Genomic DNA, 27912 nt, shown 5'->3' on the forward strand with positions numbered 1-27912 from the left:
GCATTGCTCAAGACGGCAATGACAAGGAAATGATCGGCCTCGACTCCGCTCCCGCCTGCTATTTTCAGCCCTACTGTCCAAGGATGAAGAAGCCCATCCGTATGCAAGTAAGCAGTCTTGTCATTCAATTGACGAAGACCTTTACGACTAAACACGGTCTTGAGACGCACACATGCAGATGGAGTTCAAAGGGCAACCAGACGGCAGTCAGACATTTGCCGTCTCAATCATTTCGCTGTCGGTCGTGTCAACGGGAATAACGATACCTAGCTCGCTCAGTGGACTACCCCCCTGACGGAAATGGGGCCCCCAAAATAGCAGGCCAGTCTAATTGTTTAGTGTGTGGCCTAGGCCTTGGCGTTGGTCTGGTAGGCCCACGGAAGGATCGGGGGATCGGGATTGGGCCCTCCCCTGAATCCCCCAAAACATACACTTGCATATATTTGACTAAGCCAGAAGGACGGCGCATCTTCTCAACCATTGATCTGCCTAATTGATGATTCATTCCGTAATTGTTTAGATTCCTCATTTGCCTGCCGACCAGAGCCTGCCTGCCTATGGCCTAGGATGCGCGGCCATGACGACTAGATACTTGTAACCCCCATTTCCGAATTGCTATTCTGGCAGCTGCTTTGACCACCCGTTCTGGGCTAGGCTTGCGATTGCCCCCTGTTATCACTTACACTTGCCGCCGGCCTGTTCGTTCCGCCCCCACTCCCCAGCAGTCTGCCGTCTTGCTCTCTTTTGCCGGTACTTTACTGCGGTGCGGCCCAGGTGCGACTGCTGCCAAACGCCAGATTATGGAAGCTGCACCTCGACACAATGTCTTCTCTGCGCCTCGTCTTGGTGGTCCCGAGTGATCTGAACGCTCCCGTGAGAGAGTATGATCGCTCTTCCCCCTACAAGAATCTAGTGCTCGCCAATGACGACACCGAAGATTGGTCGGCATGCGACGATGCCAAACTGCGGAGAAGAGTCCAGAACAGATTGAATCAGAGAGCAAAGAGTGAGTTTAGCCTTCCGCCCGATCAGTGGCTTCCACCTGTACATCTCATCTCTCTCTTATACGGCTCGATCCAGGGAAACGCAAAGACGTGGACAAACTCGATCAGCCTACTAGAACAAAGCCGATAGCAGCAGGCCAACCGCCAAAGCCAATTGCGCCGGGTACTTCAGCCAATCATGGCGTTATCGAAATTCCCCGAAGTGTTGACCACCTTCGAGGGCTCTCACCATCACTCGAATCTCCCATTTGCCGGAAGATGTTCTATACGGGTATGTCACCTGCATGCCTCCACCACGACGCAGCAACAACAACACCTTCTTACGAGACCATCCAGCGTACACGACAGTATGGCCCTCAGTTCTACCTGGCGGCGGAAAGGCTTTACTTCAAAGCTGTCTTCAGGACCCTCTGCTGATGGATGCGACACTGGCGCGATTGGCCAAGGTCCTCATGGCCCGCACACAGAACCAGGAGAACATACAGCTGCTGTGCGAGACCCAGTCGCGCATAATACCCCGCATACGGGAAGACGTTGCCAAGAAGCGCTTCTCGGACACAGTACTTACCACCATGATGACCATCAGTGCGGAGACAGCCTACGATGCGACAACCCAGGAGAACCTCAAGCTCTTCGCGACTGGTTTCATCATTAAGCTCGGCGCTCTCGAAGTGCATGGCTGCTTGACCTACGACACCAAACAGTACGATCTTTACAGCAGACTCGTGGTGGACCGCGGAGGCATCGACTCTTTCGTCATCCCCAACAACCGGGAGTATGTACTAATGATGGACTTGCTCCACGTGAGCCGGACACTCTCGAGGCCCAACTTCGAATTGCCCCGGCTCTACCAAGATGCCATCTGCGCCAAGTTCCTCGAGGCACGCCCACCGGACCTCGAAGTCGACGCATTCGGCGTGGCGGATGGGAAGCTAAAGGAGGCGCTGCTGGACACGAAGTTGGCTTGCAGCCTATTCGATCAATTCGTCACTCAGCCGGACGCTAGACTCGGCGCCGTCGTATTGTACCGCAACCTTCTACTATATCGCCTGCTAAGTCTCCCCCGCGATGTCCCAGCGGACGAGATCTGCCGTCTCGCCATGCTGGTGGTGGCCTTCGGTTCGACGTACCCCATGCCCATCCTCGAACCCAGTCGCATTGCCGCTCACGCACTCGCCGTGCGCGTCGTCGACCCTATCTACACGGCTGGCAAGGACGATGCATTCCTCTTCTGGGCCTGCGTCTTGGGCATGATGGCGGTCGCGACGCGTGGCGGTGTCAACCCCTCCGAGTTGGTTTATCGGCACATTTTGACTTCGCTCATCTCCCGCCTCCAGCTTACGAAGTGGGAGGAGGCTAGGGCACTGCTGAAACGCTACATCTGGCCCGAAACTATATGTGATGGTGGCGGTCTCACGACCTGGCTGCGGTGCATGGTCGGAGTGTCTTCGGCCCTTATTATGACATGATCATACTTCTCGCAGTCAAATACCGTCAAGTCTACGATGCCACTACCCATTTCAAAATCGGTTGAAGAGAGCAACTTAACCTTCTTGTCGAACTGTACCATTCAATACATGTCACGCATGCACCAGTCCATTTTTGCGTTCAATTTCGTGTTTATATCCTGCATTGACTACCTTCCCCGTGTTTCTCGTTTGTACTAGGTGACCAACTAACTCTCGTATCGGAAGGAGCTGCCATGCGTTCAATTTACCAGCCACAAGATCACATGCATCATCCACACTTTCCTTGTCCTGCCCATCCAAATTCTCAAGCTCCGTCTTCTTCTGCTTTCTCTTAGCAGCGCACTGCTTCTTTTTGGAGAGGACGCCGAAAAGGGCGCGACAATCTTATCGAAAAGGGCGCGACAGATTTGTCAAAAAGGGCGCGAAAAAGTTGTCGACATGCTCATTGACGGCGGTAACGGCAGGCAAAGAAGCTTCCTCATCACCAGCAGCCACACCCTTTGCTATGTCTCAAGCTTGACGCTGGGCATCCCGCCCTTCTTGTACGCAACATTGGTATGGGCGACCCCGTTCTCAGAAGCACCATTCGTCGCCGGTGCAGCACCATCAATCTGCCTGGGCTGCTCCAGATGGCTGACCCTGGTCAGGGAATTGAGCATCTGCTGGGACCATGGGTGTAGAGGGCGAGAGCTCGCGGCCGTTTCCAGACAGACGCGGAAGGAGCAGATCGGCCATCCTGAGTAACACCCCCGCTTGTGTCTCTCTTTCAGTGAAGAGATGAAGAGAATCATACTTTCGTTCCCCTTTGTTCCCCGGAGCACGATTCGTTAACGCTGTGCAGCGTCTCTTCTCATGGCGTTAGCTTCACCTGCCGGTCTGTTTCGACTGCTTCAGAGATGGCTGCCCCTGGTCAGGGAATCGGGCACTGCCTCAGCAGGGTCGATCGACCCCATCGTGTAGTATCGGTATCCTCGCCTCCCTCTATCTCGATCGCAGAGACGGACGAAGAACGCGATTCAGCGGGCGGAGAATGATAACGGCCGAGCCAGGAACGTATTTGAGCGCGTATAGCGCCACGAAGACCGACTTTCGAACGAGGAGTAAAGTGACGTGTGGGCCTAGGATGCCCAGTCAGCGCTGACGCCGTAAGCCCAGAGGTACGAGTCGAAGCGCGGTGGTTCACTGGGTCGGATGAGGGTGTCAACCCGGGCCGCCTCGAGCTGCGCACTATACGCCGACTCTGGAACCAGCGTGATGATGTGCTCGTCCTGGATTGTGTGCACATCGGTGCTGCTTTCGTGGGGAACGGGCCCAGGTGCAGCGATGCCTCAGCGGCGGTGCCAGATCTGTATTCAAACGTTAGCTTGCTGCAGTCGCGGCCTGTGGAAGCGACAAAAAGAAGTGCAGGAACAACTCGAGGGAGATCACGTGGGACAGAGGCTCTGGGGATATGGTGAAGTATTGTGAACCATGGTTAGTGATGGAGGGTGCGTTACGTACCTTCTCAAAGTGCTTTCGGTATTGGTCCAACTCCTTTCCGGCGACGACGGAGGCTGGCATTGAGCTCTGCAGCTCGGGTCCTTCTTGGGATCTTGCTCAGGGCCGTATGCCGACCTTCTACACCAGAGGTGTGAAGCCCTAAGAGGCCAGCAGTGACAACAACTTCTTTCACGGCGCGAGCGAAGGCCCATCCTCAATGAGCTTGCAGTTTGGCAGGATCGGAGCCTGGGCGGCCAGCCAGAATACTCCACTAGAGGTGCTGGTCTCTTCGGGTCGTCCCTTCAATGGACTGCTATCACCAACCAAGATCTCCCAGCGCCAACCAGCATGCGTGTAAGCAAAGCCCCGAAGGGGATTTACGATACTCGGGACTAGGGGAAACATGCATATACCAACACTCTGCTACCCAGTGTGAGAGTGAGGTCGTTTTCGGACTCCTCATCACCACCCTTGCTCAAGTGGCCGTTGCTCAGAGCCGTACGTCAGCTTCGCAACGTGAGGTGGACAGCCACTCGATCTCGCCGTTCGGGCCTCGTTTCGACGAGACTGTCATCGACCATAACAGGGGAAGAGAGACCAGCGACAGCGCCAGGGAGCTGGCCAATCTCGTGGATCATCTCGGCCTCCTTGATGACAGCGCCGTAGGTGCTGTCGTAGCGCAGCTGGCGACAGGCGTTGTCAGTTCTGGTCGATGGTGTCTGACTTAATGCTGTTGATGGCGAACGGCATTTTATCGATTCTGGCCATTGCGATATGGTCGTCGCTAACAAATCCGTTGTCTTGGAGCCCGTACGTCAGCTCCTCAAAGTGAGGTAGGCAGTCTGGACAGAAAGCATGCGGGTAGCCAATGCCGCGGGTCTTCATCCTCTGCCTCACACCAGGACTGCTGTGGCGTCTACATTCCTCCCTCCATCTTCGCCTTCAACGCAGACGCGTTTGGACATAACTGTCACCGGCCCAATTTGTCTCTCTCGAGCTACGGCCGCGTTGTGGTGCCAGTTTGACACATGAGTCATCCAGCTCGGCGCCTGGGAAGAAACATATTGACGCTGAGCGTGTGAACTGGGGCATCGTCAACGAAACTATTCATCTTTCTTTTCGCTCCCTGCCTGTAGGGCAGCATTATTCATGGCGCCTTTCGCCCCTATTGCTACCACCGGGTCTCTTCACGAATCTCCGTTCTCGAGCGTCGAAGTGACGGTGGGCGCGGCGTATACGAGCTTCCACTGTCCTCGCCCCAGCACCCAGATATACTTCCGCCAGTCCTGGTCTTGGTCTTTGGTTCGGAGCATTTGTCCAGATGCTGGGTCTAGCTCTCGCCCGTCGCTACTATATGGGAAAGGTCAGTTTATTGAACTTGGATGGAATGATATGAAGGACTTACATGGTGGCGAACAACGACGCACCGTATTCTTGAACCGGTTTTGACAAACCGAACAAGTGGCCAGTTGCTAAAATATTGCTAGTACTCGGAGGCTCCATGACCGGGATGGTTTGACTCACTCGTAGCATGTCTTCTTCTTTGGAAGAAGTGCTCATGCTCTTGACCTTCCACTTGTCTCGGTCCTTCGATACGTGATCGACCCGCAACTTCATCTGCTCATTCTCCGCCTCGAGCATCGGTGCTCATTGCACGCGGGGAAGCAGCACCATCGATCACCATACCCTTCAATGTGCTCATCGAAGAGCAAAAGCACCCTTCGTGGTTCCTGTCGAAGAGCAGCGCGCCCGCAATTTGTGCGCGCTTGTCCGCGAGCGCGATCGGACGATCGCATGCTTCCGGCTTGCCTGCGTGGAGGCCGGCCACACCGCACTGATGCGGCAGCGGCACCGGGAGGTGCATTCTGCCGAGGGAGGCCCTCTCTTAGTACTGTTAAGGTATTTCGAAACTGGCGGCAAGCGCGGGCCGTGGCGACGGGTACGATGGAGGAGAGATCAAACCTCCACCGTTGCCACGTACGCACGCCCAACGCCAAGGAGACCGGCAAGTCACCGCGGCCATGCATCCAAGATGGTACGCCTTGGTAGCATTTCCTGATGTACCAAGAGACTTGCGAACATCTCGCGAAGCGAGGGACTCTCTAGGCTACCTTTTTCTCTCTCTTGATTTGTTCAAGAGGACGGTGGGACATATCGCCAGGGAACCGCTGGCTCAGAGAGCCGCTTTGACCAAGACCGGATTTCATCGTGTTAGATCGCCGAGTTGGACGACGTGTACGTGAACTTGGTTGGACCAGGCTTTGAGTGCGGATAGGCTTTGGTTCGGGGAGCGTTATAGCCTGTTGCATGATACCCTGACGGGGGCCGAGCTCCTGAGGCTGGGCTTGCTGGCGGCGGGGCTGGCGTTCTCCGATAGCCTGTCTGTTAATGCGACGGAGTTCTTCCGCTTGCTGGTCACCCTCTTCTTTTCTTTCTTCTTTTCTCTCTCCGTCTCTTTTAATCCAGTGACCAGCCACCTTCGTGAAGCCATGGTCCCATCTACCGAGGCACGCTTCGATGTCCTGTTGGAACCAGCGCCTGCAGATTTGATGCCGACACGCTTGGATCTTCGTGATGCTTGAGCACGCGGTGGAAGAGCACAACGTCAATGACCAAGTCATCCTCGTGGATGAAACTCGACTTGCTCTTTCGCTCACAGATGAAGCAGCATTGCTTGCCTGCTTCCTTGGCTACGTTGGGCCGAGGGCGGCGTTCGAGGGCCACGGCCCGACTCAGTCGAACGGGATGCCGCGTGCGATCCCCCACCCCAAGCACGATCTTCAACAGGCATAGTGCCTGTCCCCTCAACAATCGTTTCTCTGCCCTCTTGTGCTAAACTCGAGGAACTGCTTCGAAGTAACCTCTTCTCCTTCATCTTCACAAGAGCTGCCCTCGGATCCAGGGCGGTCAGGACAAACACCTTCTTTCCTAGAGACATCCATCCAGTGACTCAATCTCGGACTCGCCGATGCCCTCATAGTCGTTCTCCTCAAAGTCGGCAGATTTTGAGACATTTTAGCGGGTGCTGCCACACCCTTAAGAGACTGAAGAGCCAACAGCTTTCCACCGTACCTCTGGCGTCTCTGGGCTCCAGCCATTGTAGGCAATCGAGTGGTTGCGGATACGAGGATCCGGCTGCATGGAGGCGACCAAGGGGACGAGTCGCTCGCGGGCAGCAACCTGGGACAGATGGTGATGGGCCATTTGCTCTCTCTCTCTCTCTCCCCTTCGGTGCCTGCTTCTAGGCGGTACACAAGCAACCATATCTAGGATGGACGATGGAACTTCGGGTGTCTCTTCACCCCGTCCAGCTGCCCAACCAGGCGTTGTAGTCGCCGCTCTCGTCAAGGTTGACGTACAACGACCAGTTCATGTGGACGAGCCAATCGGTCTCCGTCCGGTTGAGCTCTTGAACCGGGATCGCGCTCAGCTCAGGACGTGGCTTGCTGCTCAAGTTTCGCCAGACAGATCATCCCACTCGCTGAATCCGAGGCGTGTACTGTGGACTTGCCTCGCGTGGCAACTTTCGTTTCCTTTCTGTTTTCCTTTTCCTTTTCTTTCGCTTTTCGACTCATACCGCCGCAGGCCAGCAGAAGCAAGTGACTCAAAACCAAGCAAACTCAACACTCCCGTGGCAACTTGCTTCGAGTTCTTCTGGACCTTCTTGGTCGACTTGGTCGCAGTTGGTGCAAGAGATAGTCCAGGAAGCTTAGATGGAGATTGTTAGCCAAACATCATCTTCGAAGCCAAGAGTTGAACGACTTACTCATGCACTGGGCGGCACATACTTCTCCTGCTCTTCGGTCTCACTCAGAAGAATCTGCATCGTGTCCTCCGTGCCATTGCCTTGCACACTCCTGGGCACCTTGGGATCCGAACCAGTGCCGTCGCCCCGAGATGGCTCGAGGGTTTGGGCAATGTTTCTTTTCAAAGCCTCAACCTGGGTAAGCATCACCTCAAGCGACACTGCTCAGACTTGCATTGACAATGCGTCTCGATTGGGCCAATGCTCTCGCCATATGTGACCGCCATTCTATCTTCCACGTCTATCGCCCACGTCTACGTCCTTCGTTGCTTCGATCTCAGTGCTTAACTGGTTGTTGATCTTCAGCTCAGCCGCCAATACATCATTATTTTACACTGCTGCTCTTTGTGAGTGATCATCCTCCACCTTGCTGTTCTGGGCATCTGACTCCAGAGCGAGTTGGTTGGCCAAGTCAGATTGGCCAGATTGGCACTGCGTGGGACCAGCAGCGTTACCAAGGTCATTCGAGACTGTCGATAACGCTGTGGATGGCGTTGTAGACTGTGCGCGGCTTGTCACAGACTCGGCCGCCAACTCAATAATTAATCGTCATCGTCGTCGGCGTCGTCACCTTCTGTCTTCTCGTTATTGGAGTCGGCCATTTGTGCTGCTGGTGGGCCGGGTGCCCTGTTTCCAGCGGCCAACACCACTGCCAGCGGCTTGATACAGGACTTATCGAACTTCCAGCAAAGAAGTCTCATTTTCCTCTATAACCAAAGGAACGACACGCCGTGCATGCCCCCAATCTGATCCGAGCTAAGGCAACCTTAGGCGGCAAATTTCACTCTCCGATGATGCTGGCAAGCATAACGCCTCTCGCATCCAACCAAGCCGGGTTTGCAAGGATCCACCCAGCCCTGGTTCAAGATTCGACCTATTACACTGGCCCGGCCTAGACGAAAGAAAGCCATGCTGTCTGTATCTGGTCTCGAATCCCTAAGCTGGTGAGGATGCCGTATGCCTCGGTCGTCAGCGCCTTCCGACTCATCGTCCTCCTCAACCTCGATGAACCCGTTGTTGGTCATACCACGGGTATACGCCTGCTCAATAATGGGCGCCGACTTCACCTTGCGGTAACGGTGGGCAGGTGCCAGGCTGGAAAGAGGAGATCAGCCAGCACGACAAGGGCATTGCCAAGTTTGTAGCACTCCGAGCGTTTCGACACTCAAGGCTACACATACGCACATAGGTGCATACGCCGTATGCATGGTACGGAAGAGACCTCGCCTCCCACATCTGGAAAGCGCCGCCCAGGTCTACGTTGACGGTCGCAGACGAAGCAGTTGGCAACGGCGAAGCTGCTGCCTAGGGAATCGTACCTGTCGCTCCCAAAGCTTTCGGCGCAGAAAGAGACATCGTCGTCCTCATTTATAATCTCACGATACCAAGGGTAAAAGGTCGTATCCTTAGTTTCTTCCTCTTGTCTCTTTGAAAGAAAAAGCGGTCGCGGTCGAACACGGTCGGCCTCGTTTGAACGAGTTCGCCCGAGGCGTTGCTGTTGTAAAACGATAACAACGGCTTCCGCGAGTATTTCTGGAAAGGCCCTGCCTGCCGCATCCCTTTTCTCTAGTCGTGCCATGTACTTAGACACTAAACTGCTGTCGGAGGGTGGCAGTGGTTCTGACGTGCAAGTCGATTGTCAAATCTGCGCATGGGGGCGAAAGGCTACTCGAAGACTCTTCTCGGCCCATACGTATGTGACCAGAAAGAAACCCCTGAAGCAGAAAGAGCGTGGAGGTTTCACTGGGTAGCTCGGGTTCTTTGAGCCTATCGAAACGCTGTCAGTTCATTATTCAAAGCTTCGTTTGCCCAGGGCGTCTGGCTTACCTATCACAACAGAAAACGGAAGCTCCTTCTCAAATACATCCATCACCCTTTCATACTTCCGGCAGTCCTGGTCTTGCGTCTTACCAGTTTTCACGACCTCTTTCTTCGTCTGCGCAGAGGAACAAGCCGAGCTACGACGATGCAGGTCTTTAGGCACCATGCGCCATGACTGACTGCATGACATGAAACAGCCGGTGGCTGTCACATACCCAAAACCATACCGCACCGTCGCAGAACACCAGTCATCAAGTCGTCAAGGGCAGAACCTGGAAGAGAACGCCGAGCATGCATGTGTGAATGCTGTGAAGCGCTTATCAGTCCTCAGCCTCCTCATTCTCGCGGAGGATCTGCTCCCTCTTCTCGGGTGTGAAATCATTCACAATGTGGGAAGCTATCACGGATAGCCTGGTAACCTTAACTGCTGAGAGCAGCCCGCCATACTCCCAGAACAAGCTAAGAGCTGGTGCTTATGGCGAGATCTATGCCCCAGGCTAAAGCATCCGCATCCAGTCCAATGACTTTCTCAATCTCACCACTATCGCCCGTGGGCAGAGGGATGGCAAAGCTGATCCCCCCAGAGGAGGGATCCGGGCAGCTTGAAAACACACTCGGTGTTCAAGACGACATAGCAAGCTGCTCATCCCGAAGCCGGAGATGATGACGTTCTGCTTAGCTTTGCCGCGGGTGACCACCGAGTACATCTGGAACGTCGGAATAGCGAGCTTCTCATCGGCCCTCTTGGGCGTATTCGCCTTTGGTCCATGACCAACTAAGGAATACCACCCCTTGCGAGATCCAACAATCGGAGGTAGCTGGGAAACATTTGGTAAAAGAGTCGGCAATGAGACTTGCTGCGCATCATCGCCGAATTGAGTTCCATGTGAAATGGCTCGACCTGTCAGTGGCTTCTCGGCGACCTCAACAAGTCCTGAGGTCTCGGTGCTGAGCTTGAAGCTGCTGCTTCCTAACTCCTGAACCCGAATCACTCGAAGTTCCGCAAGCAGCAAACATTGGCCATGGCCGTTGGGAAGGCAAACGAGCCCTTTGGCGAGTGCAAAGAAGGAATTGCGCTAGTGCTCAAAGAAGGTAAGCTGACACCTATCTGTTCCATCAAGACCAACTGGTTGTCTCAAGGTAGTCGCACATTTCTCCGCCGACGGTCTCGAAGTACCCGGCCGTGATGCAGTCGGCTGAATGCAATGGTGATTTCTGGTGATCCGAAGATACTGAGGCTGTACCAGAACAGTAGCCCTAGACTATGGAGTTCCAACGAGGGAACAAACCAGTAACAAATCCCTGCTGTCAAAGGATCGGCTAACCAAAGTTCTTAAGCTTCTTCAGGAGCGCCTTGCAATCACCGTTCTCAGCAATAATTCTTCTTCTGCCGGCGGGATGTCAGCGCGCATGGTAGAAGCTCCCACCGGCAAGCTTGCATGCGAATTGAGGTTGCGCACGCTTAATCTGGATGTAGGATACACCACTTTCTCCATCGTCGAATCTGACTCCAGCATCCCCGGGTTCTTCGATAGGCAAGAACATACTGTTTGTTCTTTTGCAAAACACTGTTTGTTCTTTTGCTTTTCGACTCATACCGGCAGGCCAGCAGCAGCAAGTGACTCAAAGCCAAGCACGCAAGCAGATACGCACTTTCACAGCAACCTAGACGGAACAACATCGAATCTGCCAGGCTATTCCTCGACTGGCGTGCCAAGCGATGCAGACACTCATCCTTGCGAGAACATGAGCCTCCGGCCCTGGACCGGATACGAAACCTCAAGGGACCTTGGCGAAGTCCCTGACCGGCATCTCTGCATTCGAATTGACGTTGCCTATCGGACCTGAGGGTAGCACACACCCGTGGTCCGGCTCTTTGAAGGTTTGCACGAGCTGGGTGATGGTGATCCCTATGCATATCGTCCCTAAGCCGACTAACACGTAAACCCGCAGCCTGCTAGAGAAGCTCTGCTTGGGTAGTTGCGTGAGCGGTCGAGTGGGCCGGCAAAGCCGCCCGTGCATACGCAGATATGGAATACAAAATCCCCGCAAGTGGACGGAGTCTCATGCAGTGACGACTAACCCGGCACAGAGGCTTAGATCTTGATTAGATCAAGCTTGTCAAATGGGAAAGTCGCCATGACGAATCATTGGCTCTCCACTGCGGCGGACTTCGCATCCTCATTCGCGTGAGGGGTTCCAATGCGAGCTTGCCAAGGAGGAGCAAGCAAGCCGTGCATCCTATGGCCAGAGAGGATGTCTCGGGCTTCGAAGCTCCCCGGTGACTGCCCCTTGCAGCCACGACGGCTTGGGGCCGATGACTTCTATCCGAATCATTGGCTCTCAACTGCAGCCGAACCTGCAGCCCCAGTGGCGTGGGAGACCGACCCGATGGCGAACTTGCCAAAGGGGAACGGGCATGCCATACATCCGATGGCCAGCGAAGGTGTCGCCGGCGTCGAAACTCTCTGGTGACTGCTTCTTGCAATAGTGACGGCTTGGCGCCGATGACGCCTCCCCGAATCATTGGCTCTCAACTGCAGCGGATTCTCCAGCGCCGTTGGTGTGGAAGACCTTCATGGTACGGAGGACACCACCCCCTGGCGAGAAGCACCATTTGTCGACGGTGCAACTTCTCCGTTCGTGGCGCCCACGTCCTCCGCGAGGTTTGCCAAGAACATGTCAGCTCGGCTCCCAAATGGAGCGCGCTCACGCCACCTGCCATCGATCCACTGACCTCTTTTGCCGGTGGAAGGCTGCGTACAACCTTTTCGTTCCGGCCGCTCTTGCCACAGAAGGCAGCCACGAATGGCACTTGAAGCGACATAGGTGTTCTCTCCTGTAGAGCTTTGTCTGCTAGTCTTGTCAGAAACCAAAAGCATCCTAATGCAAGACATCAAACTAGAGAATATATTTGATGTCTGCTTTTCGGGAGTACGCAATGGAGAACATACTCTTTCAACAGGTGCCACGGGACCTCGATCTCGATTGATCATCAACCTAACCTTCGGCGAAGTAGGTTCTGCCGAAAAGAACCGGCTCCTGACAAAACGCAATCGAGGCGAAAGTCGAGGATCTCCATCATGTCGCGGCCGCACTGGCCCGTCGACCTCTTGGCAGTCGTGGGACCAAGTCGGAGCGAGGGAAACTCAGTGCCGTTGCCGTTCCCGCCGCCCTGGTCGTCGCGGTTCAGGCGGTTCAGCAGGCCCTTCATGGGCCGGTCGGGGCAGGTGCTCTTGGACAGCCACTCGACGGGGAAGGTGCTCCGACATGTCGCGCGAGAAGTGGTAGTACCACTCCGTGTTGGCCAAAAAGAAAGCCACGAAAGAAGAGCTTTTCTCCAAGGTTTGAAGGCTTTTAAAGCTTTCCGAAGTTTTTGTGGCCTCTCCAAACACGTTTGGATACTGTCACAACCGGAAGGACCTCGCAGGATCTGATGACGATCTTGTCATATTGCCACTTGAGTAGGGTCTGCCAACCCTCGAAGATCACAAGACATGGGCGTCTCACGAAATCGAGTGATCTTGACTCAATTGTCACACAGAACTGGACATCTGCGTACATACACAGGTTTTTTGGCCGATCCTTGGTCACAATCCACCGCTTGTCATCACAGGCGAATGCGTACATCCCATCTATACTGCCCGAAGTATGTACACATTGAGCCGTAGTAGGTTGGTATTGCGGCATATCGTTTCCCAATGACTTGGCTGTACTCCTCTGCCCTTCATGTAGTAAAAAGAAGTTGCCATGTCCACCGTCTTCTGGCAAGTCGGATCGGCGGTCAGGCTCATAGATGCCCCCAAGCCCCCATCGGGTCGAAGCCATAGTCTCGGCATCTTTCCCAATTTCGGAAGAAGGCCGGGTTCGGGTGCCTAAAGTCTTCCTTTGAAGCGCTTATGGGACCTAATACACCCGTCTTCAAGTACTCCATCTGGCTGGAGCGCCATTCCTCGAAGAAATGGAGGCAACTTTTGGATCCAATCGTTGAGACGACCAGTCGGTGTTGGGTCTCGTAGAGACCTTGTTTCCATGGCCCCTACTTCTTTCTCATTTAGACAGGCCTTGAGATTGCGCGAGACAAGGTTGCATCGAAGGGCCCCTCGTGATGGTGCGAGTGCCCAAGACTGTTGTCAAGCGTTTCAATGGGGTCAGCGCGAGGCTGAGTCGTCTTTCTCAAATGAGGAGACTCTCAAAATTAGTACTGTTGAGGTTTTTCGAGGCAGGCGACACCCCCTGCTGTACCAAGGGACTTGCGAACATCTCCTCAAATGAAGACCTCTCTGGGCGGCCTTGTTCTCTTTCTTGATCTGTTCAAGAGGACGGGGGTTGCCGTACCCAGAGGGCACGGGCGCAGGCCATATTTCGTCTTGTCGAAAGCCTCCCTTGAACTCGGATTCGGTACCGCAGCTTGTCTCGTTTGCCCTCTTTGGCAAGGCAGGGACAGCCTGAGGAAGTGGAAGGATGTCCCGGTTATCATGTCGTTCGAGAAGGAACCCTTCATTGTAAACAAGCTAATCCGGATCCACAGGGCGTCCAATTTCGTCTTCTTCTTGCTGCCCGAGCTTCCAAGGTTCGTCTCGACCGGTTATGATCTGCGGAGCAGACCATGACTGCGACTTCTGGCATGGGGCAGCAGCTGACCACCGGTATGACCGGGACTGTTATTCAAGGAGTCAGTTCGCCGTCTCTATCAGAGCTTTCTCCACACAGAAAAAGAAAACGAAGGGATTTGTTGATTGACACTTACCTTCGGGCCGGAAGCCTGCACGGGAGGCTGGAAGTGGCGGGAAGTCCTGACCACAACCACCGTCACCACCAAATCCAGAAGTGACCACGAGACATGGTATTTCCCTTCAGGGAGTTGACCTCAGCGTCCAGCAGGGCTATGTTCTTCTTGATATCTGCTGCGACTCGCGCCAGGTGCAAGGCCACGTTCTTGGCCTTTTCTAGGTCCGCGGGGCTATGTCGAAGAAGGCCTTGTGGGTGATCTGGTAGACCACCCAGGCAGCTACCTGGTAGCTACCCTGCCGTGGGATATCAATCGAGACCTTGAACTCGGACTCGATCTTGCGCTTCGCCTCGCCATCGCGTCCAATCAGAGTTCGGTGCTTCTCGACAGGTCAAGCCGACTCCTTCAGAGACCTGGCTTGCTCGTTCCGAAACCATGGCCTCGATGCTAGCAGCAATCTTGTCCACAATATCAGTACGGCCCTCAACCTTGATTGAGTTACCATCGGCATCCTGCTTGGGGAGCTGAGAGCCACCCGGTATCCCCGCCAATACACCCGCCGGTTGCAAAGCCCTCATTGCGGACATACAATACCCTTCTTGAACTCTGATTCGGTACCGCAGCTTGTCTCGTTTGCCCAGTGGGCAAACCTTGCGTCCTTTTGACCCTTCTTCAGATCCAAGGAATGCCACACCGATCCAACTCGCGAACCTGCTCCCGTGGCGCTCGGAGAAGGCCCCGCCGCCGGTGCCGTTCGAGAAGGAACGCGGAATTCCCACTGGCCATACCTACTACCTAGCGAAACCACAGCCAAGCCGATGTACTCGCTCTGCTGCTGCTGCTGGTAAGCTCAAGAATCTCACCAGCATCCAGAGCCAGGACGTTGGCATGGAGTTGCCGGTTGGGTATTGGCGCAGCGTGCGATGATGCCGGTCTAGCAGGAGTGCCATGCGCCACTGATGCTTCGTCTGGGCAGAATCAGCAGGGAAGGAAGACCCCATTTCCTCGTAACAGACCAACTCCTCTCCGGAGTGGCGTGGCGCGTCGAACTCGAAATCGGTCAGGACAGGAGGCATTGACAGGCATGTCCATCCTTCCGTGTATACGGTCTTGCTGTATTTGCCACGCGAAACACGAGGTTTCTACTTGCAACCAAAATTCACCGAGGGGTCGTCATAATAGACGAGCAGAAGAAACATCAACGATGTTGACTCTCATTTAGCTCAAGATTGGTATCTTCTTCCACCAAGGGCTCAAGGCGTTCCCTGTAGTAAAGGGAAGATTGGTCGTCGTGATCGAACAACGTGAATGGGTGCTTGCCAGGCGTTCTAGGAGACAGAACAAACCAACTGCCCCGGTGAGGTGAGGATATAGCCAACCTGCCTCTCCAGACACCCGCTCCAACATTCTGGCCGAATGTCGATGTATAGTATCCTGGCCAAGATGGGAAAGACTCTTGGACGAGATGCTTGAGATGGCACAGAGAATTGCCACCACGAACCGTGCCAAGGAAGTTGAGCCGATCCTTGCCATCCGCGAAAGGAGGAGGCAGGCTACCGAGCTGAACAAAAAGTTAGCATTCTTGTCGGCAGAGAGCCCGCCTTGTCCTCCTGGTATTCCATCTGGCTGGAGCGCCATTCCGGATGTGCTTGCTGTCCGGGGAGTTCTGCTGCGATGCCTTTTCGGCGGCGGCTGATGCTGTGCGCCCTCTGCAACACATCACGAGAACACCGCCGTGGCCATTGGCATTTCGAAGGCGCTCGAATCTCTTGGTAATGCCATGTTATGGGTATGGCGTATCGATGACACAGATGACGAAATCGCGGATGGCGCCCATCTGCAGCAGGCATGCGCGTCTTGATGGGTTGGATGGGATCCCGAACCATCCACATATCTCTCGTCTTCTACTGCTTCCACATAGTGGTTGTGGGGATATCCAGCAACCTGGTGCACAACTTGAGGCATGGCACCCATCTGGATTCGGCAGGCGCAATAGAGCATAAGCTCGTCGTCGTGTCGCGTCGTTCTTGCGGTTTTCTCGGGAAGAACGGGCGCAGAACGCGATTGAGGTTCGGCCGTTTGCCTCCGACCGTCTGTCGACCGCCTGCTGTTTGAATACAATAGCTTTAGTAGGAATACGGGTAGAAGGGACAAAGGATACATATAATAGAGGCGTGCTGTTATGTGAAGAGAAAGAGTGATTCCGAGAGATTGTGCCCGACCATGTCGACATATGATCTGCGGAAATATATGTGTCCGCAGCTCAGTACGCGCTTGTCGTCGTTGTTGGATCCTTCGATATCGGTTCTTTCCATTGTACCGAGAAAGAATTCGCGCTCTCTTGCCTTGATTCCGGGGATCTTAATTTCGCAGGGAATGCTGGTCGAAGTATCCTGACCATCCTCGGTTCGGGCCTTTGGGGCTGTTTCACATCAGCCATCGTAACTGGCCGATAGCAAAGCCGCAGTTGCTTGGTGAAGGCCAAGAGGGACTCTAGTAATTATCATCGTCGTCTGCCTCCTCTAAGTGGAAACTGATTGCCTTCTTGGTGCCTTTGGGGGTATGTTGAAATAACTCGATGATTAATCCCAAGTCACCGAGCCCTATATGCCTGTTAGAGAGTGTGACACTTCGGAGAGGTTGACTGCGCTGGCTTACCCTCGATCTTGGTGTTGATTTTATCCCCATCAAGTATTCTGATGGGTACGCCTGTTTGAGCGTCGTTTCAACCCTTCAGCCTAGCTACCCGGCCTCATGGTGTTGATAGCAGGAGCCTGTTGTCCATACAAGCAACCCTTCCATGGTGCCAGACGCCTGATTGGGCTATGTAGAAAGCCCTGACATCGACGTTTGCCTCCCTCCCTCCCTTCTTGTTTTTGATTTTTGGTTTCCGATGTCGAATCCGTTCGCGCTTTCTTCTCGTGTCTTTCTCGTTTTTTCTCGTCTATTTTTCGTTTTATTCTTTTCTATTTTTCGTTTTATTCTTGTCTATTTTTTTTCGTCTCTCTTTTGTCTTCGTTCAACTCCTTAACCAGCGTCTGGTCCCTATCGGCTTCTCTTGGCCTCAACGCGAGCTTTGGATCTGTGGACTCCACATGTCAGTACTTCACACATCTGAGAAAGCTTGATGGGCCGGACTTACACTTTCCGAAGTGTCCTTGCGACAAACCCCTGCTTTGTCCTTGAAGAGCGTCCCGGTAGGCATTCCTTGTGCATGTGGGGATATGATGATTTTGTAGTTCTGCACCTGATCCAGGGCGTTCAGGAAATTCATCAGCTTCTTTGTGAGGGGAGAGAACCCCTTCAGTGAGGCCATTCGTAGTACTGTTGAGTTGTTTGCCGGAACAGCAGCAGCCCCGGACCGCGACAGCCAGATCCAATGGAGGAGAAGAGCTCAAAGAGCAGAGCCTCCGTGATGGAGGGGTTGAGCCCGCCAATGTAGAGGGAAGCAGACGCCTGGCAGACAATGGCGTAAATGCCTTGGTGATATCACCTCGGCGGAGTTAAGTCAAGGTGTCCATCGTCAAGGCAGGGAGGTACTGGCGCTGCTGAACTTGTGCACCTTGTCCATCGTTCTGCTGACCGGCCTGCTCAGCCCCCCCCCAAGAGGAATATCTCATAATTAGTACTGTTGAGGTATTTCGAAATCGACGACATACTCCACTGACGGAGGGGCCGAGCTCCGCCCATGTAGAGGGATGCAGACCCCTGGGGTTGGTGAGTCTGGGCGGAGCTCGGAGTGGCGTCAGCGTTGTCGGCATCTTCGTCCTGGGCATCGCCAGCGACATTGGTGTCGATGGCAGGTTGGGGGAGATGTGGTATACCTCGGAGAGGCAACCGAAACGCAAGAAGACGAAGGCTGCTGCTGGGGCTTCCCGACATATTTGCCCTCGACGGTGTCGAAGGCCGTGGTGACAAATGTCCTCGATCATGTGGACGAAGCAGGGCTCTTTGTCTCCCAACTCATCGTAGAGCGTGCGTAATGCCCAGGCGGTCGGGTGGCGATATTGGCCCTTAGAGCCCATTCAGCGCGTGCCTTAGGATCTGTCGTCGTGGAAACTTCATCAAAAGATCTTCCTTGCTCAAAGATATCAAGCCTCCCAAGTTTGACTCGACACAATGCCTTGGCTAGCGCCTTTTGCACGGGGCTCCATACTATCTCGTTGCCGGTGACATTTGGCATCCTTGGCTTGATGCAAATGTGCTGGCGGCAGGAGCGCCATGGATGGCCAAGAGCAGGTCGAGGCGGGACTGCTCAGTCCAGTTGAATCGTGCGGTTTTGCCTTGTCCAACCATGGTGAAGGTGCACTCGTTCCAGAGGAACGAGCAGTCTTGCCTTGACCGACCATGATGAAGGTAGCCATTACTAATTCGTAATGACGACTGTCCTTCTTGGGAGAGACCACCCATTGTGGCAGGGGCTGTTGGTGGCCATACTGAGGCGATGGCACCGAAGCATTCCTCCTCGTGCAGGTTTGGTCCTAGGACAACTTCCTTCGTGAAGTCAGAGACCACGGGACCGCGTTTCTTGAGCAGCCACTTGCCTCCAAGCCAGAGTCGAAGACAGGTGTGGGTGGCTTCTTCTGCTTGGAAGAAAGAATTCGTTCGAACGAGGTCGACCGCGTTTGACCGGGGCGGCTTTCTCTTCCAACGGGACAAGGGGAAGAAACTAAGACTAAGTTTCTTCAACTTTGGAGTTGTGAGACCAAACGCCGTCGCTTGGCGTCGATCCTCATGATTTGTGTGAAGGGGGAAGTGGATGTGAGAAACAGTCGGCGAGGTGGGAGGGAGTACCCTTTATATAGGATAGGGAAAAGACCTGGGTGGTGAATGCATTGGTAAATGGAGTCGTGAATATATCCACAGCTGAAGGTGAATGCTTCAAGCTTTGAGGATTCAATACATCGACGACTGATGAAGGAATGGATGAGATCACCTCGTAACAGCTGGTTTCCACGTGCCCGGACGAGGTCAATTGTAAGAGAATTCATTCTGATAACGTTGGCGAAATCCATGCAGAGATACATGAAGTCTCAACTGCCCCTTGGATGGCGAGGGCGCCAGTGTCATTGACCAGGCGCTTGACGTCGCGGTAGGTGGGCAAGATGTTTGCCCGAAACATACTTGCCCCTGTCTTGACTCATGTGTTTGGCATAGCCCGGCCAACCTTCCTTGGGGATGTTGCGGAGTAACATCGTGGCAAGCAAGCCTACAACCTTGAGGAGTATAGGGCACCGGACTTGGGTGCATTGGCGGCGCCACACTGCCAAGTGTCGCAGGTGATGTCGAGGCTGCAGTCGGGCAGGCGAAATTGCTTCTTGCCTGTTGCCAACATGCCAGCCTGGGAAGGAGCTGTTGGGAAAGAGGAGCTGCCAGATCGTGCCCATCTTGACAAGAGTCGAGAAGGAAAATGCCTCTTGGCCCGTAGGTAGTACAAGCAGGGATGCAAGGTATCGATGGGGTACAGGGTTGCCTTAAGATGCTTGCTGACAGGATGTGCCAGTTGATGAAACGTACTGTTGGCGTTGTCCACATCGTCATCGCCTTGGTTGTAGTAGCCTTGGTCGTGTCTGACAGGATCCCCGCAAACAGACTGGGACCTTTTGTGAGAGTTGGCATTGCTGGTCTTTCGCTTCACAACAACTTTGCTCTTGCCATCTTCCTCCGGCATGTCTGTGCTGATTTTGGGCAAGACTTCCCATGCTGGGGCTCTGTGTCAAATGGTCCTGGTCCATCTCACCCTTCAAGTGAGCGACAAGCTGCTCCACTTGCTTGGTCACTTCTTCCGACATGTTCATGCTAGGGGTACAAACAGAAAGCGAAGGCCGAAGGGCGATATGCTCAGTGACATAACCATTGCCACGTTTGCTCAGTAGCCAGGCGGGCACAGCAGATGCCATTGAGGACTGCGCGACCAATGGCGCTCTCGTCGTCTTCGCTCCCGTTGTGGTACGGTCGCTTCTTTACCTCTTTCTGCGAACTTGCGGAGATTTTGCAAGCAGCCAAAGAGCTCTGACTCGATGCCCGAGCCGTTGGTGAAGACCTCGAGCATCTAAAGGCCATTTGCGAAACTATGCGGCAAGTCATCGAGGATCTCAATCTTGTCACTGCTATCTTTGCTGCTTGTAGGCTGGCTCAAAGCAGCAATTTTGGCCTCATGGACATAGATGCAGACACTGGAAAGGCTAATTAGCATGCTGTCTGGTAGTGGTCGTGGGTGGTCTGGGTCTTACATTGCTCCCAAGGACGGTCATGACTGCAGCCTTGAACTCCTCGTGGTTGAAGATCCAGTCGTATTGGTGAAGCTTCTTGGAGTTGAAGCGAACCGCGAGTTGGTCAATGATCCCGAAGACCTAGGCCAGCAGAATGTAAAGCCTAAACCGGAAAAAAACCATCACCGGGGGAGAAGGTAATTAATATCATGGTCTTCGAGTCATCATGCTTGCATGCAATGACTGACTTCCATCTTTTGGGGTCGGATTTGCGCTTTCCAAAATAAAAGCAAATGTTGCGTGGTATTGGGAGAGATGACAAGGGGACGGACCGGTAAGGGAATGGCCGGTGAAGGGAGGGTGCGGTCCGGAAGGGAAGCGGTTTAAAGTGGAGTACCCCGAAATAGGGCGGCTCGGAGAACGGCCTGGGCGGTAAATAGACCGGGCAACAAACGGCCGGGGCGGCTTACGGACCGAGAAGGTAACGGACCGAAACGAGGAGGGGATAAAACAGGACGAGAAGGGGGTGAAACGGAAAATGGGCGTTTTGGTAACTTGTGGGTATAATTCATAGGAATCTTGGTGGTTGTGCAGAATCCAGCCGAAATACTCAGCCTTCTCTGTTACCTTGTCTTGGATAACGGGGAGTATCACGCTTCGAAGGGCAGTAGGCGCGAGCGTATCGTAGTCTAAAAGTTGAGAGTTAATGACTTGTAGTTGAAAAGAGAACCAAGATAGGTAAACGATAATGGAAGCTGCCCAGAGAAATATACATACCGTGGTTGCTCGCCATCGTTGCCCTCCATTATTGCGAGTTTGTGAGTTCTGGTCCTTCATCTGATCTGGGAAGTCTCCCATTGCGACGCTGTGAGAAACCTCTTGCTGCAGTCAGTTTCTGTCAGGATATGCGTATGGCAGTCCCTGGGTCTGCTGGCGCATCTATCCTATGTTTTTGCTTGCTTTGTGGCTTTCGGTCTAAGATTTGGGGGTAGGCTTGAGTGATTTGATTGTCAGAGGTTGTTGTGGTGGTGGAGGAAAAGAGTTGCAAGGAAGGAGCGTGGGGACTTTGAGTTTTACCCACCGTATTGGAAGGAACAAACAAATGAAGTGAGGAGGAAGGAGCGCCAATGGTAACAAGTAGCATGAAAGGAACCGCGGAGTGAATGTGAAGTGCAAAATATAGCAGAAGGAGTTCCGAAGGTTTGTTGAGAGGTATGTATTGGCGGAAAGCCAAACGCATGGGATGGAGTGCCAGACATATACGAAATACACTGCGTTCGTGAATGGATGCGAGGAGTACGTGTAGAGTCGCGAGAAGTATGTGTAGAGCCAAAGGTTTGGGGTTGGGATGAAAAGGTATGCTTGGTCCGGGGGTATACCAAGAGTAGGCATATGTGAAGGTAAGGAAAAAGCCAAGTAGTTCGTATGTACAAAACGTACCTGAAGAGCCACTCGCACGCAAAAGGTCAAGCGTATGTGAGGGAATAAACCTTTTTGACGGGCCAAACCTACCTGGTGGGTTAGGGAAATCCGGTGGAGAATAGTGAGACGTTTGGGCCGGGCCAAACGCATGCAGGACACGAAGTGTATGTAAAAGGATAAATGTATGTGAAAAGCCGAGCCTACCTGAAGCAGCAAATGTATGTGAAGAACCAAACGTTTTGGAAGTGCCAAATGTCTAGAAACTGCAAACATATGATGGGTATGAGAAGGAGGAGTATGGCCGTTCGTCGACGCTGGCGTGGCGTGTGAGGTTCGAGTGGTGATGTAGCCGGGGTTAACTGTCTGCAAAGTCGTCGATCGGTTCTATATAAAGGACGGGATGGTCAGCAACTCTTTGTTAAGTTATGGGATGAGTGAAAGAGGTATGACTTGCCATTTTGCGCGATGCTTTAGATGAATGCCGGTGTTGGGAGTGGGATCTTTTGGCATACCAGAACTTGTGGTGAAGGGAAGTGGTATTGTGACCGGCGCTAGCTGTATTTGAAGGTCTCCAATAGGTCTATACCAAGGACAAGAAGGTCAACTATGCTTGACCAAGTAGTCGGCTAATTAGCATGGGCATGACTTGCTGTTGACGATGATCATTGTTGGTAACCGGAGTGGAATGCTTTGGAATCTCGAAGTTGGTGGTGATGAGGTTGCCATCGTCGTCAAGAGCAGGTTAGGGAAGATGACGAGTGAAATGGTCGCGATGGATATGTGTAAGGGAACTCCAGAAGCTGGCCAAACTCGTGAAGTTGGATAGACACGGCGAAGGTGATGATGGAAAAGGTTGCCCGTGATGGGAGGGCAAAGGGTAACAAAGCAGACCGGGTGAAGGTAGTGCGAAGGTGAAATAAAATGCCTTGCATGGACTCGTTGATGGATGAGAAGGGTGGTGATTGTAGTGACTCGAGAGGCAAAGAAGCAGTGCGTATATGTGCGAGTTTAGGAACTGCGGTCCGGATCTCAGAGGCTGAAAATGAAGGTTTATTGTGGTGGAAGTTGTCAATATTGAACAAATAAAGAATCCGTTTCCCGTGAGAAGTTAAAGGCATTATAGGTGACCACGAGGGCTGGTGTGGTGAAAGATCCGCAATATTTCGGTCGTCAACAGTCGATAGGGTTTCAGTTGCCACTGTCGAAGGCGAATCTGGAATGGGGAGCACGGGGCTAGAGCGGCAATTGAATACTTACATAGCTATACCATATCTGCAATTTTCCAGCTTGCCCCTGACTTGTAGAAGAGAGATCCACCACCTTCCAGTTCCAGGTCACATATAGGACGATGCGTATGTAGTCACCTCCTTGGTCTAGAATTCTACAATATCAGCTCAAGATCGTTGCTCTTTTCATCAATATTCCACACATATCATCCTAGACGTAAGAGGCTTGACTAGAGTCTTGCCTGTGTCTTCATTTTATATACAGCAAGGCAAGGCAGTATGCAAGTTCTGGAATTCATTACTTTGATGCAATTACCAATAAGCATGACATGAAAAGGCGCCAGCGCCTACACATGACCCGAGAAATCTCAAGGTGCTCCGTAGGAGCTAAAATTCATGGCCCCATGCAGTCGGTAATTACATGTATGCCCTCAATTGTTGATGGAAGGCGCTAGGCAGCGATTGGACGTTCCATGGGAACGGCCCATAATGACCTTGAGGTAGCAAACCATAGGAATGTTATTTTCCCATGACGAGCTATCGCGAAGTCTGGTGCACCAGAACAGCGACCACCAGAGTGCCAGAGGGATTGACCCTGGTATTATTGGTAGCATCGAGTCTTCTATAGGTATTTAATGTTGGACCTCGTCCCCCCTAGAAGCGTTCCGAGGGGAGACCAGTAGCTTACCTGGGTTCTCATTGATTCGAATTGCGTAGATGACTTATTTCAATGGAAAGTGGGAAACGCTGTTTAAAATGGGTTACTAGGTAGGTAGTAAATATCAGTGGTCATCTTGGTGCAATGCCCCTGAGCTCCTGCGCCATGTCGTCGTCGACATAGTTGGGCTAGATGAACAACACATCGCTAGCCTTTTGCTATGTTCTGAGTCATTTGCTTCTGCTGGCCCGTGGGTATTAATTGAAAAGAAAAAGAGAATGAAAGCGTACGTAAGTAATATCACTGCTACTCCGAATGCACCATGAGCTCACCCATCGCTTGACTTGGGGTCAATGTATTTGTATCATAAGTATGAGCCAAGCTACCATGCATTCGGCCATATAACCACTGTACGCCCCGACCACATGAGCATCTTGAAGCCTACGAATAATCGAACACCGACTATATGGAAGAACAGTGGTGGATCTGGTGCCAAATGGAACTGCATGTAGATACCATTTCGGCGTGTGTTACACGCCGACATTGTCGTCAACAGCCACAATATACCTTGTCGATAACCCAACTCCAGCCCAGAAACCGCCACGACATCTGCTTTTTGTGTTCAACTAACCCAGCAAACGACTTGAATGACCTGGCTCCGGGAATATCACTCGCACTTGATTGAAATACATGTTGCTTGTTGCAGTACAAATATTGCACCCATCGCGTATACTTCTTCAGACACAACCCCAAGTCCCATCTTCGCAGTTATACAGTGAATAAAATGAACGTTATGATATTTTAAACAGAGGTAACAGGAGCGGATTCAAGCCAAAGACCCCTCATGGCTTTTCATTACTTCATTATAATCATGTGCCTGATTGCATCTGCTTCCACCAAGAAACCACCTTAATGAAATGTATACTACAAGACGTTTAGATAAAAGTATACAAGACATCGTGATACACCCCTCACACGTAGTATCATAAGATCAACGTATGCCCCGTTTTCCACCGCCCGTCAGATCAAGCTCGCTGCCAACCAGTGTCATCTGCGCCTGGCTCTCAAGGGGGAAAAGGGGTAATCTACCCCGCGAGCCCCCTTTTGAAACGGTCGTTCACCGGCTCGACTTCAATCTTCTTGCAACCCGTCTTCGGCGATGTCCCAGCAAAAAGCCGCTCCACCCACGGCCAGTAGTTAGGCGTCGCCACGCGGAACGCCGGGTTGTGCCCGAGCTCGGGCACGAAGAACGGCTCCGCGCTGGAGTCGGGGAACGCGCCGCACGTGCGGCCAAAGTCGCGCTCGCTGTTGTACGGGTACGTAAGGGTGTCGCCTTTGCCCTGCACCACCAGCATGGGCCCGCGAGGGCGTGCGGGCCGGAGCCGCTGTAGCGCATTGGCCAGTCCTGGGTGAAGGCATCGCTCGTCAGCCAGCTCGTGTTCTTCTAGATCTGCGCGGTCATGAGGTTGCGGAAGACGGCTTCGCCGGTCACGAGGCAGACTTGGTCGATTAGGGGAAGTAGCTTCATCGCGTCGTCGGTCAGGTAGTCGGATAGCTTGAAGGCCTCTGGGTCAAGCTTCGTTAGGCTCTGCAGCGGGTAGACTGAGACTACGTTGACCGCGTGCAGGAAGCCGGTGAAACTATCGGTCCCAAGGCCCGTGTATTTGGTGGCGATTACCGCATACCCGTTGGACGCGTAGTAAAAGGGGGCCTGGCACTCGTAGTACAGCTCGGGGCGCACTGCCGGTTGTGCCCCGCGGTGCCGTGCGCTCACGCCAAGGTCGTAAAGTCGAGGCGTCCAGGTCCGCGAACGTCATGACACCGTAGGGGAGCCTTCCCCAGTTAACGTATGCCAATGCTCCGTCTCGTAGCATGTGGTGCCGGATGATAGAAAAAGGAAGGAAAGAAAGGGGCAAAAGAGAAGGGCACTGTGGTATTAGTCAATACATAGAAGGGATATCTAGCGCAGCGCGCTAATCGCGTCAAGAGGCTGACCCATGTCTCCTACTGCGACATATGGACGTATGGACGCATGCTTGTAAGTAAGCATATGTGCCCGGATTGGCATAATAATACACGTTGAAAAGCACCGAGTAGGAAGTTCGAAAAACTGTCTAAGACGTCGTCGGAAACTGGGTGACAAACCTAATGATCAATGCAAATATACCAATGCAATCTTTCTCTGGTTATTTGGTATCTCTACGTACCGCTGTTGTTCAGTTGTGGCTATAAACGGATCTTTACAGGTGCCATTCTCGGGACGCTTGCGCTTGAAACGTGTTTGCCGATTTCAGCCCTTGAGCGTGCATGCCCGCATTCGTTCAAAGACAGGAGCGAGTTGTGACACTACAGAAGTTCTCACCAATTGGATTACTGTAAGACAGATACTTGTGAGCCAAGGAAGATGAGCCAAAATGGTCTCGGTTGCGATTGGCGTTCTTGGGCAAGTAAGTAGAATATTTAAGGTCAAGTGCAGAAGTGTCGGTATGATACCCCCACGTAACCGATAAACCCATTGCAGGCGGTAGTACTCAAACATACCCAAACACCAAGGGAAACCCTGCAACTAAGTAGGTAGGTACCAGACCGCTGGGATCTTGGTTATTTTTCATCGTTATCAAGCCTACACCAAGAGTGCGGTTTCCTTTGGCAGGAAATATTGTTGTTGCTCTGTGCATTGTGGAATCGAGGTATAGGTGGCGTTTTAAGGGTCGTCAATTCAAGGTTGCTTCAGAGACACTTTCGATATAGTTGTCAGTAGCACAAGCTATTTCAACAAAATATGCTCGTCGTAAATGGCAGCACCTCCAGACCAGTAAGTCAATGTATGCAGTACGATCAGAACGGAAACCAAATTGATGTTGGTGATAGACTGCATGTGAGATGATCAAGGCGATATGGCGCTAAAGGTGCATGAGTAACCAATCAGTCGCGGTGGAGGCGCTAAAGTCCGTGGGGCCGAGCGAGCCGGGCGTCATCGTTTCGAAGAGGAATCTGCAGTCCAGGCGGTCGCTTCTCTCCTTTCGCCTAGAAGCGCTTCAATCTCCCTCTCTCCAAGCAGCCAAAAGCCACCCTAGCGACGGCTAGAATCATACTTCAGCACTCCAACGGTTTTTATACATACTATTCGCAAACATGTTGCTTCCCGCCGGCGTGCAGCTCCAGCTGCCGCGTCCCAAGGTTAGTTGGCGCTCAAAGTGGAGGCGGTCGCGTGCCCAACGCCTGCTGCCAGCCTTGCCCAGCACCAGCATCACTGACCCTGTCGTCGCAGACCTTCCTCGGCCTCATGAGCCTCCAGAGCGGTGCCGAGATGATTGCGCTATCCTTTGTGTTCAATAAAGCGACCGGGCTCTACGGACTACTCGCCATTTTGACCGGATTCCACCTGTCGGCCCTGCAGCTGTCGATGTATATTTACTCAGTCGTCGCGCTCGGCATCATCGCGTACTGCCTACCGCATATCCGAAAGCAGACGCCCTTCCAGAACCTCGCCTTCGCATGGCTCTACATCGTCGACACCGTCATCAACACTGCGTACACTACCGTTTTTGCCGTTAGCTGGTACCTGGCCAGCGGCAGAACAGGCGGTCCCACGCCCCCGGAATCAGCCGACACGGGCGTTTCCCCGAGCGCCTTCATGAAGGCCATCGATACCACCGCGAGCACGAGCTTCATCGTCCTTTTCAGCCTGATCCGCATCTACTTCGTCCTGGTCATCATGGCGTACGCGCAGCAGGTCATGGTGCAATACCGCGACGGACGGCAGCAGGGCTGGGGCGAGGACCCCGAGTTGGCCGGCAAGCCCTTTGCGGAGGGCACGGGCGAGGGCGAGGGCTACAAGGGCAAGATCGGTCGCGCGATGCTTTCGGTGGGCAGAGGCTACTGGCTCGGCGGCCAGAAGCAGGACGATGAGTGGGCCAAGAATGTCCGATCCAAGTTCCGAAGCCACAAGGTCGCCTCGGCTTAAGAGTGGCAAGAAGTCTGCATTTATTACCGTATTATCCAATACGAGAGTTTATCTCTGTTGACTGTCCAGCCATTCTTCTTGCCTCTGATCATGGATGGCCTGTTGGATATCCACATC

General features: G+C 53.2%; 10 protein-coding genes across 10 annotated transcripts; 2 read left to right on the plus strand and 8 right to left on the minus strand.

Annotated features, from left to right (window-relative positions):
- Positions 1 to 1288: 1288 nt before the first annotated feature.
- On the plus strand, positions 1289 to 2473 carry PG986_005056 (uncharacterized protein; the record flags this gene model as incomplete). The annotated part of the gene is made up of 1 exon (XM_066841278.1): positions 1289 to 2473. The coding sequence occupies one exon, from the start codon at positions 1289 to 1291 to the stop codon at positions 2471 to 2473; it is 1185 nt and encodes a 394-aa protein (XP_066701140.1).
- Positions 2474 to 3591: 1118 nt separating this feature from the next.
- Positions 3592 to 4033, minus strand: PG986_005057 (uncharacterized protein; the record flags this gene model as incomplete). The annotated part of the gene is made up of 2 exons (XM_066841279.1): positions 3592 to 3741; positions 3974 to 4033. 2 exons carry the CDS (start codon positions 4031 to 4033, stop codon positions 3592 to 3594), a joined length of 210 nt encoding a protein of 69 aa, XP_066701141.1.
- Positions 4034 to 5139: 1106 nt separating this feature from the next.
- PG986_005058 (uncharacterized protein) lies at positions 5140 to 5593 on the minus strand (the record flags this gene model as incomplete). Its single annotated transcript, XM_066841280.1, has 2 exons — positions 5140 to 5302; positions 5358 to 5593. The coding sequence occupies 2 exons, from the start codon at positions 5591 to 5593 to the stop codon at positions 5140 to 5142; spliced, it is 399 nt and encodes a 132-aa protein (XP_066701142.1).
- A 461-nt stretch (positions 5594 to 6054) lies between these two features.
- On the minus strand, positions 6055 to 7050 carry PG986_005059 (uncharacterized protein; the record flags this gene model as incomplete). Its single annotated transcript, XM_066841281.1, has 3 exons — positions 6055 to 6490; positions 6610 to 6880; positions 6987 to 7050. 3 exons carry the CDS (start codon positions 7048 to 7050, stop codon positions 6055 to 6057), a joined length of 771 nt encoding a protein of 256 aa, XP_066701143.1.
- Positions 7051 to 7250: 200 nt separating this feature from the next.
- Positions 7251 to 9875, minus strand: PG986_005060 (uncharacterized protein; the record flags this gene model as incomplete). Its single annotated transcript, XM_066841282.1, has 5 exons — positions 7251 to 7398; positions 7741 to 7892; positions 8585 to 8852; positions 8939 to 9377; positions 9794 to 9875. The coding sequence occupies 5 exons, from the start codon at positions 9873 to 9875 to the stop codon at positions 7251 to 7253; spliced, it is 1089 nt and encodes a 362-aa protein (XP_066701144.1).
- A 2698-nt stretch (positions 9876 to 12573) lies between these two features.
- On the minus strand, positions 12574 to 12792 carry PG986_005061 (uncharacterized protein; the record flags this gene model as incomplete). The annotated part of the gene is made up of 1 exon (XM_066841283.1): positions 12574 to 12792. The coding sequence occupies one exon, from the start codon at positions 12790 to 12792 to the stop codon at positions 12574 to 12576; it is 219 nt and encodes a 72-aa protein (XP_066701145.1).
- A 6727-nt stretch (positions 12793 to 19519) lies between these two features.
- On the minus strand, positions 19520 to 19981 carry PG986_005062 (uncharacterized protein; the record flags this gene model as incomplete). The annotated part of the gene is made up of 2 exons (XM_066841284.1): positions 19520 to 19662; positions 19828 to 19981. The coding sequence occupies 2 exons, from the start codon at positions 19979 to 19981 to the stop codon at positions 19520 to 19522; spliced, it is 297 nt and encodes a 98-aa protein (XP_066701146.1).
- A 4932-nt stretch (positions 19982 to 24913) lies between these two features.
- Positions 24914 to 25183, minus strand: PG986_005063 (uncharacterized protein; the record flags this gene model as incomplete). Its single annotated transcript, XM_066841285.1, has 1 exon — positions 24914 to 25183. One exon carries the CDS (start codon positions 25181 to 25183, stop codon positions 24914 to 24916), a length of 270 nt encoding a protein of 89 aa, XP_066701147.1.
- Positions 25184 to 25272: 89 nt separating this feature from the next.
- PG986_005064 (uncharacterized protein) lies at positions 25273 to 25645 on the minus strand (the record flags this gene model as incomplete). Its single annotated transcript, XM_066841286.1, has 2 exons — positions 25273 to 25416; positions 25514 to 25645. 2 exons carry the CDS (start codon positions 25643 to 25645, stop codon positions 25273 to 25275), a joined length of 276 nt encoding a protein of 91 aa, XP_066701148.1.
- A 1318-nt stretch (positions 25646 to 26963) lies between these two features.
- Positions 26964 to 27795, plus strand: PG986_005065 (Ras small monomeric GTPase rab6; the record flags this gene model as incomplete). The annotated part of the gene is made up of 2 exons (XM_066841287.1): positions 26964 to 27008; positions 27100 to 27795. The coding sequence occupies 2 exons, from the start codon at positions 26964 to 26966 to the stop codon at positions 27793 to 27795; spliced, it is 741 nt and encodes a 246-aa protein (XP_066701149.1).
- Between the last annotated feature and the right edge of the window lie 117 nt (positions 27796 to 27912).

The sequence above is a fragment of the Apiospora aurea genome (genome assembly GCF_038362705.1).
Source record: "Apiospora aurea strain CBS 24483 chromosome Unknown utg000004l_segment0_segment0, whole genome shotgun sequence".
NCBI lineage: Eukaryota > Fungi > Ascomycota > Sordariomycetes > Amphisphaeriales > Apiosporaceae > Apiospora > Apiospora aurea.